The sequence below is a fragment of the Erpetoichthys calabaricus genome, chromosome 10, assembly GCF_900747795.2.
Source record: "Erpetoichthys calabaricus chromosome 10, fErpCal1.3, whole genome shotgun sequence".
NCBI lineage: Eukaryota > Metazoa > Chordata > Cladistia > Polypteriformes > Polypteridae > Erpetoichthys > Erpetoichthys calabaricus.
The window spans coordinates 111,613,717-111,631,684 of record NC_041403.2 but is presented as its reverse complement, the minus strand read 5'-3'; the positions used below and the strand labels follow the sequence as shown (position 1 = coordinate 111,631,684).

Here is a 17,968-nt window from a genome sequence, read left to right as displayed (position 1 = left end):
CTTTTTCATATAGTGCAGTTCTTACTTTACTGTTTGACCAGGACAAATACTACAATAGTAAAAATGTCAGCACTCCCCAGGATCCTGATCAGAAAGTTTTACCAGTCTAACATTGACCTGACCTTGAAATCTCAGGTCTCAGTGACCATTAAAATGAAATGCATATTCAAGCTGTCTACTCAGAGTTACACTTGAGACCTGTTTATTATCTCTGATGGGAGGTCTTAGTTGAATACAATTTATCTTTACAAAAAGAAACTTCAAAAAGCCTATATACTTGATCAACAGTATTAATTTAACAAATGTGTGCTCTGTATTTACACCCATGAGAAATAAAGTATATCCATTCCCAAAAAGTTTATCTTTTTATATTAACAGTGTGATAGTTGAATAAGATGTGTACAATAAAACTGAATTTTTATCCATAAATAATGTGTGGAGTTGTGAGTGATGTCTTGTAATAATGGAGCATATAAAGCCTGATTTAGGATTTTGTAATATGTGATGTACTTTCTGGGGCTTGTCCAAAACTTACAAGGTTCTACAGGTTTTGCTTAAGTGTGACACATAATCAAATAATTCTGCAGTACTTAGTTTTAAAAGTTTTAATAAGATTCAAAGCTAAACAGTTCACACAAAAATAAAGTTAAAAATGATTACAAGGAAAGGAAATGTTGTGTATAACTTATATATATACACACACACATATATACATACACATATATATATATATATATATATATATATATATATATATATATATATATATATATGTGTGTATATATGTATATATATATATGTGTGTGTGTATATATATATATATATATATATATATATATATATATATATATATATATACTAGCAAAATACCCGCGCTTCGCAGCGGCGAAATACTGGCTGAATATTTAAATTAAGAAAAAAGTAAACATTTTTAAAGTGAGGGAAAATATACAAATAATTATTTGTTAAGGATCTCTTTGTACACGACGTTGTCAGTTCGTCCCTCTGGTTGTAATATGACCAAGCTGTGTGCTGAGCTTACTCTTGAGCATGCAACATACAGTTGGCCATGTGAAAAGCAATCCTGCCTCAAATCAATGCCAACCTTTTGTAGTGTTTGTCCTTGAGACTTATTAATTGTCATTGCGAAGCAGAGCCTTACTGGAAATTGAATGCGTTTGAATTGAAATGGGAGATTAGATGGTATAACGGGGATGCGAGGAATAAAAACTGTGTCACCCGAGGCACTGCCAGTAAAAATAGTTGCTTCAATCAGGTTGTTTTGTAGAGATGTGACCTGAAGTCTCGTGCCGTTACAAAGTTTTGGTGGCTGTAAGTTTCTCAGTAACATTATTGGTGCCCCGACCTTCAAAATGAGATTATGCTCAGGAGTGCCTGGAGGATTTAGAGTGTTGAGAAACTCTATCGGATAATGCACCGCGTCTTCTACTTCTACAACTGAATCAACAGATTGATATGTTTTTGGTTGTGAAGGTAGTTCTTGAAGTAAAATGTGGTTTATAGTCGTAGTCATGTCATTTTTTGGTGTCAGGATAGCTCTCTCTCTTAACCATGACACGTTATTTTGGTGGAGATTTCGTAGATCGGGGTAAACATTTTGAAGAAGGCTTTGTAAGGTATTCACGATGAGACAGAGATTTGTAGGAATATTTATTTTACGATTTTCTTGTATGAAGGTGCCATCACCTATACTCATCAGAAGAGCAGAGAACTCCTCGGCTTTTTTGTCGCCTTTCAAATGAACTCTCATGTTTATTTTTAAAGTAACAACATTGATTTGTGGCCATAAGTATGAAGATTTCAGAGATGCTTTAACTTCATCAGCGCGTGTTCCTCTGGGCACGACTGGAAGGGTTTGGCGGAAGTCTCCAGCCAGTAACACTGTCAAGCCTCCCATAAGTTTGTTGGTGTTTCGGATGTCTTGGAGGGTCCTATCTAAAGCCTCAATACCTGCTCTGTGTGCCATAGTGCATTCATCCCAGACAATAAGCTGACAATGTCGCAGCACTTCAGCCATGTTGCTTTGCTTTGATATGTTACACATGGGGGATTCAGTATGGTTGAGGTTCAGAGGCAGCTTGAAAGCTGAATGAGCAGTTCTGCCACCCTCTAGAAGAGTTGCAGCAATGCCAGAAGAAGCCACAGCTATGGCAATGTTACGTTTTGCTCGGATTTTTGCAAGGAGAAGGTTTATTAGGAATATCTTACCAGTTCCTCCTGGAGCATCAAGGAAAAACACTGTGCCAGTGGCTGATGCAACGCTGCTCATGATTTGGTCATAAACTGACTTTTGGTCACTATTTAGCAAACGCTTGTTATTTGTGACTATATTGGCCAATTGCGAGGTGTTGTAAGATGTCTCTTTCAAGTACTCGGGATTTGACGTAAGTTGTAGCAGTTGTGTTAAAGGTGAAGGCAAACCGTAATGATGAAGAGATTGACCTCCAATACCAATAACGTAGTTTTGAAGCAACTGTAGACAGTTGTTATAGATCAAATTTAACCACTGGTGGACTTCTGTTCGTATATGATCTTTTTCAGTCTGTCTCCTAATATCATCTGCTATGCTGTCTTTATGTTTTTCCCATAGGTTTAAGGGGTTTTCCATTTGGCAGAACACCAACATGACAGCAAACAGTTCACGGATCTTTTGAGGTGAGCGAGACAGAGCAGCTTCCTGTAGAGTCTCGTCCCAGTTGATATCGTCATGTAATAAACCGAGTGCCCTGCAGGCTGACTTATAGGTCGGATGTAGGACACCATCAACTGTTCTGAGAGATTTGAAAGATGTGGGACCTGTGATTTTGTTGAACAGCAGTCGAAGATGGTAGCATTCAGAGTTATTCGGGTGTACAGTGTAGACCCGTCCCAGCACATTATGCTTTTTCACTCCCGAATGTCCTGATACAGGGTTGCCTTGTTTTCTTCGACGAAACATGTTGTTTGCCCACACATAATATGATGGAATTTCATTATAATGAAGTTGTTTTGCAAAATCATCGTGTTTACAAAGGTCAAAGAATGCTAAAAGTGTGGTTTGTGGTGGATTGTGTACTTTATCGGCAACGTTGGCTTCTGTGAAATAAATTCTTTGTCCGTTCTCAAGATGCACAGCAAGATGAACGACCGGAAGGTAACGTTCGTGAATGGGAAAACAGAAAATGCGCCAGGCTGCTTCAGAGCTACTAATGTAACGACCAGCTTCGTATCGAGATACTTCGTCATTTTCATTTTGTATTGTAAATACTGCCTGGTCACTTCCTTTGTTAACATACTTGCAGATGTATTTGATTGATTTTACTGAAGTGCAAAATTCGACATTGATGTGAGCATTGACGAAGCGGGACAGCACAGGACTATAAGGGACCACCCATCTGTTGTCGATATGTACTCCTTTTATGTTAATTGTATGACCTCCATCAGCAGGTCCGCGCCGGCGGTACTGAGGGTAACCACCTTCTCCGGTCTGAGTTTCTGAGATGAACGGACGCGGGTACTTCTTAGTGCATATTCTGTTGATCATGCAGGGTGAGTTGATATTATGAGGTCCACATGGGCCGTGAATCATGGTGGATTTTACTATTTTGCGTAGGGCAGGGTCAGTCTGTGGATCAGGAATTTCCACACGGATGACTTCATCGATGAGAGCTGCTTTAATCCTATCTTTTAACCACAATAGAATGTGTGCATGGGGAATACCTCGCTTTTGCCACTCTATGGTGTACATGTAGCAATTTGTACAGCCAAAAATGTTACTCTTCGTGAGCAAGTCTATGATTTTGCGAATCTTGAGATGAAATACACGACTGATAAGGTCGTGGCGATCGTGAGGTTTTTGACGTGGAAGGAGAATTTCAGTGATCTCAGGCCATTTAGGATTGCAAGTAAATGTGATGAATAAGTCAGGGCGGCCATAATGACGTACGTATGTCATTGCGTCTTGTGTATGCTCGTGTATATAGCGAGGTCCTCCAGTGAAAGAAGATGGTAATATCACAGCTTGACCAAGTTCTATTAAATCAGTGTCTTTTTTGTGAATAGCATCTTTTAAGTGAACGTAATTTTCAGCTCGTAGTTTTTTCTGATTTAGTCTGATATAATTGAGTCGTTCAGATTCAATTTTTGCATACATATCAACTAAAAACTGATTTAATAAAGTTCGGAAGAAAAGGATAGTATTATCATGATGTTGTCTGATCATAAGGCGGTATGAATAGAAGTTTGCTGCAGAGACGGTTTTGTTCATAGGTAACTTACTGGTAGCATGAACTTGAGGTATAGACACAGAATAGCCGTCTTCACCATAGCAGAACATGAGAGGATATTGAAGTGCATCATAGGATCTGTGGGTTTCCTTAATGCGTTGTAGTTTATTGTCTCTGGTTTTCAAGACAATATCTCTACTGTTGAACGTTTGCCCAACGATGACAACACCAACTTGATGAACTGTGGGTTTATTAAATCTGCCTTTGTGTGCATGTAATGGTTTTTTGTCTGTGTGAATGACAACTTTGAAGTGTTTGTCATCATCTGAAATACTGTCCATTGTGGAGTGGAAGTCCTGGATGTAAGTGTTACAGTCATAGAGCATTTTTTGTAATTGCTTGACCAGGGGTATGTTAAGTCCAGAAAAATTAGCGCAGCGGATTTGTGCTTCCTTTTCATCATCCCCGACAAAATAAATTTGCAAAAATTTGTGTTTCTCTCTCGGCATAGGTAAAAGACTGCCAATCAAGTGATACACTTGTCCCTGAACTTTAAATGAAGGCATAAAATTTCCCTCAACGATTTGTTTAGCACCAAATGACGTCATTTGAAATGCGCTGTTGTACTTTCGAATATTGTTCAAGAAATGCTCAGTTTGAGGATGTTCGCCATTTAGCAGGCTCTCAAGAAGGTCAGGAAGCTTACGTAAAGGAGTGAGAGAGACTTTACCACCATTACAGCACAAACCAGGAGACTCGCATTTCCACTTCTGAGCCTGACAATAGTCACAGTGAACATCAATGGATCCAATGTGTACTGTTTTGTCAGACTCATAATGTATGTTTGGGTCATACGCAAATCCACAATTGGCTTTTTTGAGCCAAACTTGTTGTTTTCGTATGATCCGCTTTTCATTATTGGGATCGTATCTAGAAACAGAAGCTCTATTAACTTGTGGATTTGCCTCCGTGTATTTAGCGACAGCGTCTCTATGAACTTGTGGATTTGCTTGCGAGTATTTAGCCACAGCGTCCCTATGAACTTATGGATTTGCTTGCGAGTATTTAGCGACAGCGTCTCTATGAACTTGTGGATTTGCTTGCGAGTATTTAGCCACAGCGTCCCTATTAACTTGTGGATTTGCTTGCGAGTATTTAGCCACAGCGTCCCTATTTACTTGTGGATGTGCCTGCGAGTATTTAGCTACAGCGTCCCTATTAACTTGTGGATGTGCCTGCGAGTATTTAGCCACAGCGTCCCTATTAACTTGTGGATGTGCCTGCGAGTATTTAGCCACAGCGTCCCTATGAACTTGTGGATTTGCTTCTGAGTATTTAGACACAGCGTGTTTATGAAGTTGTGGATTTTTGTGCGAGTATTTGGCGGCAGCTGCACGAAGTTGCTTCTGTCTAGCTGCATCAGAAAATCTACCACGACGTCTGATACGCCTCCTTTTTACTGTGTTCTCACAGCTTGGATTGCTGCTGTCATAATCGGCTCGAGCTGGATTTGTGTTGAACTGACATTCGGTATGTGTCAATCGATATAAGCATACAACTGGCTTCATCAATAACTTCGCATCCATGTTTTGAGAGTTGAAATATTCATAAACATCAAAGTGTCCACTACTCAAATCGTCACCTGTGAATCTAAGATGTTTAAGAGGCATTGACGGTTCTCCAAAGGTGTAAAATATTTGGCCATTTCGGTATACTTGAAAGCGACAACCAAACAATTCAGCAGCAGCCATCAACTCACATGCAGAACCATAGGTGAAGGGCTTAAGCATTTCAGTGTTATAGTGCTCCTGTGTAGTATAATTATCTCCTGTACCATCATCAGTCCACACTTTGAACCTGTCCCAGTCATTTAATACATAAGACACAATGTCCCTGCGGATATCAAAAGAGAGCCTGATATGTCCGTGCAATATGTAACACACAGAATGGAAAAGGCAGGCGCCATCTCCGGGCATACACACCACTCGGTAAGTGAAAGTTCTTTGATTGATGGTGATCACGTCGATAGACATTTTAATAGGGGTAGAGTTGCAAGAATAAAGGGAATGGGTACTTGATCAACAGCAGAGAAGTCGCGGATTAAATAAAGAAAATGGGTACCTGAACACTAAAGTAAGTGTAAAATATCTACACAATAACTATAACAATGTTAAGAAATGAAGAATAAAACAGCGGAGAAATCGTGGATTAAATGTGCGTTATAAACTGCACAGCGGCTAATATGGGCAGGCAGTCAGGCAAAGAAAGGGATTCAAATATATAAACGAAGAAAACAGCAGCAGAGAAGCCGCGGATTAAATAAATAAAATGGGTACCTGAACACTAAAGTAAGTGTAAAATATCTACACAATAAGTATAACAATCTTAACAAATGAACAATAAAAGAGCGGAGAACCCGTGGATTAAATGTGCTTTATAAACTGCGGAGCGCCTTATATCGGCAGGCAGTCAGGCAAAGAAAGGGATTCAAATATACTATATAAACGAAGAAAAGTAGAGAAGCCGCGGATGAAATGTGCCTTATATGGCGTTCGTTTATAACACAGCGAAAAAGATGTGTAAAGACCGCTTCACAAAAAAACTGTAGAGCGCCTTATCTTCGTTGGCGAAGCAAGGAAAAAGGACGGCCTTATATCTCGCTCGTTTATAACACAGCGAAAAAGATGTGTAAAGACCGCTTCAGAAAAAAACTGCAGAGCACCTTAGCTTCCTTGGCGAAGCAAGGAAAAAGGACGGCCTTATATCTCGCTCGTTTATAACACAGCGAAAAAGATGTGTAAAGACCGCTTCACAAAAAAACTGCAGAGCACCTTAGCTTCCTTGTCGAAGCAAGGAAAAAGGACGGCTTTATATCTCGTTCGTTTATAAAACTGTGGATAAGCTTTGAAAAGAATGCCTCCTTGGCGAAGCAAGGAAAGGAATTCACACACCACAGCGAAGAACGGCTTTATATGGGCAGGCAGTGAACTACGTGAGGGGCGTGGTGATTTCCGCAGCAGCCGCGGGGAGGCGTGATGACGCAAGACGCAACCGCCTGCTATGGCCGTATACAGTATAAGAGAAAGGTTCCAGTTATGACCGTTACGCTTTGAATTTCGAAATGAAACCTGCCTAACTTTTGTAAGTAAGCTGTAAGGAATGAGCCTGCCAAATTTCAGCCTTCCACCTACACGGGAAGTTGGAGAATTAGTGATGAGTCAGTCAGTGAGTGAGTGAGTGAGTCAGTCAGTCAGTGAGGGCTTTGCCTTTTATTATTATAGATATATATATGAGGGACATACAAAATGTTTCCTCATTTTTTTTTTTATCTCTATTTATTACGAATTTCCAAAACAAATGACATCACTTTTCTACACCGTCACCTTTTCCCAGCATCATACCAACTTTTTAATGCTCAATTCCTCCTCCTCCCACCTTCACCGTTACCAACGAAAATATAAAAGTGCAGAAACTTTTTGAACTTCCCTTGTATAAAGTTCATTTAAGACTCGCATATCCTGTTTTTTTGTAAGCTAATGTGAGAGTCCATGCCTCTGTCAGAGAAGCTATTTCCTAACTGCCTAATTAACAATCACAGAAATAGCTAAGAAAGGTCTATTACATTTTAGCTTATGGGTGGTGAAAGATTATACCATCCTGTAAGTAACTGTGAAATTTGTATTCAATTCAAATTAAGCAAACATTTGTGTGAATTTTAACATTAACATTAACTTTCTGAGATTGGTCCTCACATGTACATTATTCTAAAACTACAGGGGGGGGGGGGGGGGGGGAGTAAAGCATTACAAATTAAGTATTAAAGTTTAGCATAAATATTTTACTTATATTTTTATAAATATGTAAAAAAATTCTGTTTCAGGTCAATGTGGGTATTATGAGTGTCCATGATAAAATACTTAAAAAGGAAAGAGGAAAAACATTGCCATTAGTGATTTCATCAGAAAGTTCTGCACAACAGCTGCTTGAGGCAGCAGAAGCAAAGCTTAAGACATTTCATCATCTTCCCCATATTTCATATGTTATTCTCCATTCTGATGGATTAGAAGTGGATAAAGTTCCTGGATCTGAAGAGAGTTTTACTATTCAATCATTCAAAGATGCAATTGGAAAGCCCTTCAACAGGTTAACATTTTTTATCTGTGCAGAGAAAGACTACAAAACACTCCGTAAGTAAAAAATTGTGCAATGTCAATAAAAGAGTCAAATAAATAATATTAATGACTTTATACATGTGCATAATTTCAGAAAATCAAGTTGAAATATCAGAAAAGATGATTTAATTTAACTTTGTACAAATTAAGTACAATTTATGTAATTAATATATTGCTGATTAGTCATTGACTATGAACTATTTAATTTTGAAGGTCAAGGGGATGAGACTGACAATGAAGTTATTATTCATCCAAGATGGAGCATGAATAGAGACAACTTAGAAGACACCTTGGTACATTTTGTAATAATATTCTCTACGTGTTTATTAATCTTGTGTGTCCATCCATCCTTCCCTTCATTACATAACATGTTCATCTATTTCAGGGTTGTGAGTAGCATTTGAAGCAAGGTGGTAATGAGGTGCTAAAACATAAAGCTGCACATTTTTAGTCTGTACAAATCATTAAATAGAAATAATGGAGAGCATTTTTTCTATCTGTTGTAGCCATTATGTCATAGTTCACCAAGAGAGGAATCTAAGCCTGACCAACAAAAGGTAATATAGGAATCTTGTGTTTTAACTTGTTTGTCATTGTTTGTACACCTCTTCACAGTAATAATAATAATAATAATATCAATTTTGTATATTTATATAGCATTTAACATAAACATTTAACATAAACCACTGGATGATGCAACAGCAGCCATTTTTACACTAGCATGCTCACCACACATTAGCTGTTAGGTAGTGAAAGGGTGAAAAAGATAGACAATTAGAGATGGGAGATAATTAGGGGAGCAGAATGGCCAGGCTGTGTTGGACAATTTAACCAGAACATCAGGGAACATCCTGTTCTTTTTTGAAAGATGCCCAGAGATCTTGACTGAGCACAGAGTCAGGACTTCGGTTTTATGTCTCATCCAAAGGACAATGCCATTTTTACGGCACAGTGTCCCTGTCATTGCACTGGAGAATTGGGATCCACACGCAGACCACAGGGTAAGCGCCCCATGCTGGCCTCACTAACACCTCTTCCAGCAGCAACTCCAACTTTTTGCTGGTGGTCTCCCATCCAAGTACTGTCAGGGCCTGAACATGCTGAGCTTCCAGTGGATGACCTGTTCTGAAGTACAAATGGTATGGCCTTTGCTCATCCTTGAAAAAGGTCCCAATGACACTCTCATACATTCAGTTAATAAATCCCCCAAAACACATATTTTGTAATTTTTTTTAAGTTGCAGTAGACAATGGTAAGGTGTAAAACACTTTGAGTAAATGTTTTAAACTTATGTTTCTTGAAGCTTGACTGTATTTGTACCTCAGATTTCAGTAGTAGTAAATGTGTTACCAAAATACAGCAAAAACACTGAATTCTACAAATAAATGTGGTTATATTTTGAGAATCAAATATTAATTTTTCCTCTTTAGATTTCAGTCCCAATTAGTGAAAAGCAATTAGACAAATGCACCACAGAAACATCCACAAGTTCATCATCCCTGACTGGGTCACAGTGCTACAGGTTAGACCATAAAATTAAACTTTCATAATTTTGTGTTTCATTATTGATTTTTCTCCCTGTTAACTGAAATATTTGTAATGCATAATTATTACCATAACACAGCAACTATGTAGACTTTTATTCACCCATTGTCATTGAGGACAAGGAAAGCTCCTCTGAAGAAGAGTCTGAAAACATAGTAAGGTAGGAGACAAATTATTTTCTGTTTCTTTTTTCCAGTGATACTTTATAAATGCCATAAGCCATCACCCTTTCTTGTTTCATGAAACTGTTGTAAACTGACGTATGTGTAAATCAGCTGTCACAGGTTTTCATTTGGGAATGGCAATTTGACACCACAATGAAAATTCTTTCTTGTTGGATATCCATCCATCCATCCATCCATCCACTATCCAACCCGCTAGATCCTATCTACAGGGTCACGGGGGTCTGCTGGAGCCAGTCCCAGCCAACACAGGGCGCAAGGCAGGAAACAAACCCTGGGCAGGGTGCCAGCCCACCGCAGGGCACACACACACACTCATACACCAAGCACACACTATGGACAATTTAGGATCACCAATGCACCTAAACTGCATGTTTTTGGACTGTGGGAGGAAACCCACGCAGACATGGGAAGAACATGCAAACTCCACGTAGGAAGGACCCAGGAAGCAAACCCAGGTCTCCTTACTGTGAGGCAGCAGCGCTACCCACTGCGCCACCGTGCCGCCGTCTTGTTGGATAGTATTTTTCAATATTAATCACAAGCGGTTGTCCACACGTGCATGATTGTTCTAGGCTGATGAATGTATTAGTAAATGCAACCCATAATTGTACTTTTTTTTTTTAATTAAAGTATTAAAGATCCATCAGTTGATGTGAAAGCAATTTTGTCTGATCTGGCCATGCAAATACTACCTAATAAAGTTTCAAGATTCAATATAAACAGAGGAGATATTTGGGAAGGAGCCCTGCGTGGATTTAAGAGACAGTCCTATGATCCGACTTACACAATGCTGGTGAAATTTACAGATGATTACGGTGTAAATGAAGATGGAATTGATGCAGGTGGCCCAAAAACGGAATTTCTACAGTTGTTGATGTGTCACATAAAAGGACACAGTTTACTTGAAGGGAAAGAGAATGAGAAATTTTTGCGATGTGACAGTACAGGCAGGTACAATTTATTTACTGGGTAACCCTTACTAATGAAGCATGATACTCCAAATATAAACTGCTGTACTCAGTTTGAGGATTTGTCATAGTCATTTATTGTAGTTTTAAAAATGTAATTAATCATTTGTCATTTGCTTGTGGCTATTCAGTTACTGTTTAAAATGTATTCAGTGAGTTCTACAATCTATGTTTGAAACTTTTGTGAAACACAGTTTTGTTTCAAATGTATGTCTAATTTAATATAGATTCTCTGTACACCTACAGTACTTCCATACATTACTTGCAATAACCATTTACTGAGGAAAAAGTGTAACATACTAACTTACTCCCTCTCTCTTCACTTAATTCCCAAACTACTCTGAATTGGCCCTTTTCAATCCAGAGAAGCAGTAGGCCTCGCAGTCAAGTGTTAGACTTTCATTCAATACCCATAACTCCTACTCAAAGGTCAATGATGGAGATGTAAACTGGTAAGATGGCCAATTAGAAGATTTCACAAAGATCTAACTTCCTTTTTACAACACCATCATTTGTAAGAATGATTTCTAAATCATGCAGTCACCTCGCCTTACATATGAACCAGAGCCCAGGATGTCTAAACGTTTCCACCTGGGTCATGCAGAGAGCAAGTCACTCCATTCTGGAAAATGAACCACAACCTCAGATCTGAAAATTATCTGACACAATTATTTTGAGATATCTTGAAATGCATTTGAAATATCTCAAAATGTATTGCACATACCTTAAAATGTGAAGGAAATTATTTTAAGATATCTTAAAGTGAATTTCAGATATTTTAAAAAGTAAATTACATTTTAAGATATCTGAAACTCATTTTGAGATATCTCTAAATGTTAATTTGGATTGCCATAGTACTTTTTTGCACAAGTTAACAAAACTGATCTAAGTGTTTTTTAACTTATACATGTTTTGCTTTTTTTGAAAAGCTTGCATCTGCTGTATTGCTGTTATCAAACATTTGTCTTTTCCTTCAATTTAAAGAATAAATCAAGGGCATCTTCCCAGACTTGTGGTGTTTGAAGGTCATATTGTTCTTTCACATATGTGAGGTAATCTTGTATATCTTCATCTCCACAAAGACCAACAGTTTCACATTGGTCCCTCAGGTCCTAAAGCTGCTGCTGTGCAACGTGAAAACCACAATCCCTTGAACAAAACCTATAATATAGGAATATAAACATTCAATGGCAAAATTAAATCTTTGCTTAAAAATATGATATATACTTAAACTGATCCTAAAAAAAATAAATTAGGACCAGTGCCTTAATTTGCTCAGTGGACAAGAAAGCCTGAAAGTTGCTAAATATCCCAATATATGGAAATGATCAGAACATGTTTGGTAAATGTTGATAAATGACACAATAACTACAAATGTTGCCAACTTTCTTGTTAAAAAAAAAAAAGTTTGAATGTTCATAGTCTGTATAAACAACAGCATAAATTATTATGCTATAAAACCAAAAAGGTGTGTATTTGTTTAAAACAGAATATATAGATACAATTTAAAGAACCACAATAAGGCAGGAACAATCCGTGTACATGGCGTCAGTCCATCACAGGGAAGCAAATCTTTTCCTACAAACGCAGAATCGAGGTTCGTCAGTGAGGGGTTTAATCAAATCTGTGTGTCGTTAAGCAGACTAATCAGACTTAATATGAAACCCCTCACATTGCAAAGTGCCAGTGTCAAATGAACTCTCACATTATTTAAGTAACCGTTTAAGACTTAATAAACCTAAAATGTTTGTATTCCACTATTTTATTGACCTTCTTTGATCGAGGGATATGCTGCAGAGTACTGTGAAAGGCTGCATTGTTTGATCCACTTTAGAGACACAGAAAACAGACAGGCGTGAGTAGATGCTTGTAGCGATTTATTATTGCAGCCGCAAAAAAAGCTCCAGTTTTCATTTTTATTCTCTTCCGTTCTCCCACATCCCTCAAGCAGCTAACCACAGCAGAAAGCGCCAAAGTAACGTTAAATCAAGCGGCATCCCTGATGGACATTCAAACAATAAACTTGCAAATATGTAATCACTACATGACTCGATACGCTATTTGGCTGTCAGTGCATTGCAAGTTCTGGTAACTGAATGGCTTACTGAGGAAGGTCTCATTCCTAGTTAATTTCATAATATTGTAAAACGAACAGGCCGATTCTCACACACATTCACGCGTGTCACTCATTTCGAGAAAGCCAGTGAGAGTCTAGAAATGCTATTCTCACGAGTGTAACTGCCTTCTCACCGATAAAAGGTGTTCGAGAAACCGTTCCAAGTACACCCTTGTGTTTGGTGCTTGAGAAACCTAAAACCACTCACATGGAATCTAAAGGTGACGGTTTTAACAACTGTGTTGCACTGTTATCAAAACAGTCGATTTTGTCTTGCCTCCTTTTAAGGCAAAACCATCTCGTATTGGTTAAGACTCATAATGATACAAGTGTGTTTTTGATTTTAGCTATGATGGGCAACAGCTTGGGTTATGGCATTACTAATATTGTACTAAAAAGCACAACTTTTGAAAGTGACGACTGCTGTGAATAAATATGATCGTCAAGGCTGAGAAAGGCACAAATAACAACTGTACCTGTTGCCAGCCAATCAAACGCAACACTCGCGCACACATATAGGATGGATTTGGAGCAAAATCTCCATAAACTGTAATGCGGAAACGATGATCATCACTACGCCACCTACACAACTTTACATAAAAGATAATTCAAAAGGGACTAGACCTGTGAGGCAAACTGTACAATTCGTTGGGAATTCCTGTGGGGCACATAGACATTCTGGAAGGTCTGATTCTATGCTGGTTCCATAGTTGCTTGCATTCCTCTAGGTCATTCTGCAGGATATCAGTGAAACAGAAGCGTAGCAAACATTTGTGTTCATGACTGCCGTTGAAATGGCCCAAGTCTTTCAGATCTTCGGAAAGGTCCATCCAGAACTGTGAACTAACAGAAAGCATGTGTTATAAACATACGAAACAAAATGATAATAAAATACTCGTAAATGTTTAAATTATATCAAGTGCGGCGCATTAATTAAAATAAAGATAATGCGCTTACCGTTGTTTTCTGTACTGTGCCCACCAGGATTCAATTCTTTGATTGGATGTAGATGTCCCATAAATATGACTTGTTTCTCCTGAAAAACGGTCACTGTGATGCGACCTCAGAGCATATTGCATTGCTGCCATTATTCCATTTTCTGTTCCACAATCTGTTCTCAATCGCATCGGAACAACTCGAAGGTCATAAATGAGCTTCATATAGTTAGATGCCACTACTGCTGGATTATTATTAGTTGGGCCACATGTCAACCATAATATTTTTCTCGAGAATCCATCAATGCACCCGCTAATAGCGAAACCATATGGTTTTAACTTATCATTCCCATCGACGTGCCAAACATAATTAGGCCCCAAAGAATGATAACTTCTTCGGAAAAACCTTCGGATCCTCCTTGCTCGAGTTCCAGAGGGATTCATTTCTGACATAAGCTTCATTACATCACTTCTTCTAGCTCGCAACTGATACTTTTGTTTTTTAAAATCTGAAACATTGTCCGATAACCAAACAGCTGTCCAGGTACACGTAGTTCCCTTTGAATCGTGGAACGGACTACCTGTAAAGAAGTGAAATTGCCTCGCTTCGAAAGACCAAGCAGTCTTAATTTTGTTTTCAGAGTCCGGAGACTTATGCTGAATCCATGATGCGTCTTGAGGAAATTTAAAATTACATCGTACTTGTGACCTTTTCGAAAATATTCATATATTAAATCAGACATGTCTGTGGTATTCACAACACCTATTAAAAACAGTATATTATTTAGTGTGGCTGGATATTTAGAGCACAGTAACCCATAAAAAATTAAACGACATTATATAATAATCATACATTATTGCTCATTTTAAAGTTTCAAAGTTACAAATTTACAAAGTTTCCCGTTTTTCATTTATTTCTGATAACTCCGCTTACCTCTTCAATGTTAGAAGTTCTTCTAAAAGTGATTGAATGGGCCCTGAAATGGACTGGCGTCTCATCCAAAACTTTTGGACTTTAGCTTAGTGCTAAGGTTCTGAGGCTCCCTACATCACTGAATTTGAATAAGCGCTATATATTATGTTATTTTTGCAACTTTAGACAATACAGTGATCCCTCGCTATATCGCGCTTCGCCTTTCGCGGCTTCACTCCATCGCGGATTTTATATGTAAGCATATTTAAATATATATCGCGGATTTTTCGCTGCTTCGCGGGTTTCTGCGGACAATGGGTCTTTTAATTTCTGGTACATGCTTCCTCAGTTGGTTTGCCCAGTTGATTTCATACAAGGGACGCTATTGGCAGATGGCTGAGAAGCTACCCAGCTTACTTCTCTCTCTCTCTCTCTCTTGCGCTGACGTAGGGGGGTGTGAGCAGGGGGGCTGTGTGCAGCTGCTTCCTGTAGGACATGCTGCACGGTGCTTCGCATACTTAAAAGCTCAAAGGGCACGTATTGATTTTTGACTTTGTTTTTCTGTGGCTCTCTCTCTCTCTCTTCCTGCTCCTGACAGAGGGGGTGTGAGCTGCCGCCTTCAACAGCTTTGTACCGGCGGTGCTTCGCATACTTAAAAGCCAAAAAGCCCTATTGATTTTTTTTTTGACTGCTTGCTTTGCACTCCTTTGAAAAGGAAGATATGTTTGCATTCTTTTAATTGTGAGACAGAACTGTCATCTCTGTCTTGTCATGGAGCACAGTTTAAACTTTTGAAAAAGAGACAAATGTTTGTTTGCAGTGTTTGAATAACGTTCCTGTCTCTCTACAACCTCCTGTGTTTCTGCGCAAATCTGTGACCCAAGCATGACATTCTAAAAATAACCATATAAACATATGGTTTCTACTTCGCGGATTTTCCTATTTCGCGGGTGGCTCTGGAACGCAACCCCCGCGATGGAGGAGGGATTACTGTATGTCCAATGGTATTAACTTATGCATATATCACTACCATTTACTTGCAGTCAGTTTAAGTTTAGTATGCCATTAAAAACATAACATACCTGAATCATTTTCTAAAACGCTTGTCAATACATTTAGAGAGCGGCTGCAGTTATGGCAATATGCTGTTCTTAACCGAAGATTTGTGCCACAAAAAGGACAAAACATGTTTATTTTAAACAATGTTGGAACGAACTGAAAACACCTTAAAACTATGAAATACCAACGCAAGGCTTGCTTTATAACCAATCGCTGAAACTATACTAAAAAACGAGACTGATGTGACAAAAATGATATTGTTTCTGTATCTTCAAAAATACCACCAGTGCAGGTCTTCTTCTTTTTCTCCTTTCTGGTAAATTAAAAATTATGTAATTTCCGTTTTGAGAGTCCACTTCCGTTTTCTTTCTAATTTGTTCTATGTGTTTCCTGTTAATTTGTTTTATGTGTTTTTTGTTAATTTGTTTTATGTGTTTTTTGTTAATTTGTTCTATGTGTTTCATGTTAATTTGTAGTTTGTGTTTCATGTTAATTTGTTTTATGTGGTTTTTTATTAATTTGTTTTATGTGTTTTTTGTTAATGTTTATTGTGTGTGTTTTTTTCACGCTTTGCCCCTCAGGGCCACCGTACTTTCTCACACTTTGACACAAACCATAGACATTTAAATGGAGCTTGCTATCTGCTTAGCTGCTGGACACTTTCCAAGGAGCACTGTCTCTGGCAAGAAATCTTTCATTTTTACTTTCCCATTAAGGATATATATTCTGTAACTAAGGAACTGGGTCGTCAAGGACTAAATGAAGACTGAATGAACATACCCAGGTTGTAATATTCTTTGTATTGCTTATATTTTCTGCTATTGGTTACTATGCAAATAAATGTAATTTTTAAATAAAAGCTTAAGATCAATGTCTGATGTTTGATTATTGATTACAAAAGTTGCTGAGTGCTGGATTAATCACTCCTCTTCTAGCCACAGTCACTTGAGGATACAAAGGATGCTTTGTGAAGTCCTCTATTTTGGGTACAGTAAATTGAAGTAAAGGAGTGAAATTAAAAGACAGTCTCAGTCAGTCAATAGCTTGCTGACAGAGGTGCCTAGGGTTGAATACATGGGACAAAAAACATGCAGACAGTGAGTCAGGTAAAAGGTTACAGATAACAATAATAATAATAATAATAATAATAATAATAATAATAATAATACATTTTTGAATAGCACCTTTCCCATACTTAAGGTATAACAGTTATATAGCTGGCTTTGATGTTTCTTCCTCTCCCCCATTAAGAAAAGAGCTGAAGAGGTTAGTTGGTACATTTACATTACTTACATGACCCAGAGGAACAAAAGATTGGTTAGAGAACTGTATCTGGTTGTGTACTTTGTCATATACATTTATTGTAAATATCTTGGGTAGGGTTTGAAAATGTATGCTGAGAATATTTTAGAGGATTCTGTATCGAGGCATTAATTAAACAAAATCAGTAGGAAGAAAGATGGCAACCCTCATACTTTGTGTGAGACATACAGTAAATAGTGCCAATGAAGTGATCCATTTTTTTCCCTTGTTTTCTTAAGTGTCTGCCAAGAAGTAAATGAAACTGATTTACTTAGACTGTGTGGAGCAGTTAGGTTACTGGTTTAATTGCCACTTCTGACCCACAGTGTGACATTGAGGAAGTCTGTGCCAAAAATGTCTACAGTAATATTGTGTATCTCTGCATATAAAGCTCTGGTGGTGTTTTGCATTAGAAAGATGCCATATAACATAAACGCTGTTTGTTTAAGCTGATTTAAAGTATCTATCATAGTCTATCCAAAAGAGAGAATGAGGGCTTTATTTTCTATTTATTTTCTTTCTTTTGTCAATGTGGAGAATGTCCATT

The 17,968-nt window shown here is 38.0% G+C and overlaps 1 protein-coding gene across 1 annotated transcript; it reads left to right on the top strand.

Annotated features, from left to right (window-relative positions):
• Positions 1-8,106: 8,106 nt before the first annotated feature.
• On the top strand, positions 8,107-11,661 carry LOC127529409 (uncharacterized). The gene is made up of 6 exons (XM_051932850.1): positions 8,107-8,413; positions 8,612-8,691; positions 8,905-8,955; positions 9,829-9,920; positions 10,023-10,103; positions 10,759-11,661. Exons 1-6 carry the CDS (start codon positions 8,122-8,124, stop codon positions 11,099-11,101), a joined length of 939 nt encoding a protein of 312 aa, XP_051788810.1. The 5' UTR covers positions 8,107-8,121; the 3' UTR covers positions 11,102-11,661.
• The last annotated feature ends 6,307 nt before the right edge of the window (positions 11,662-17,968 follow it).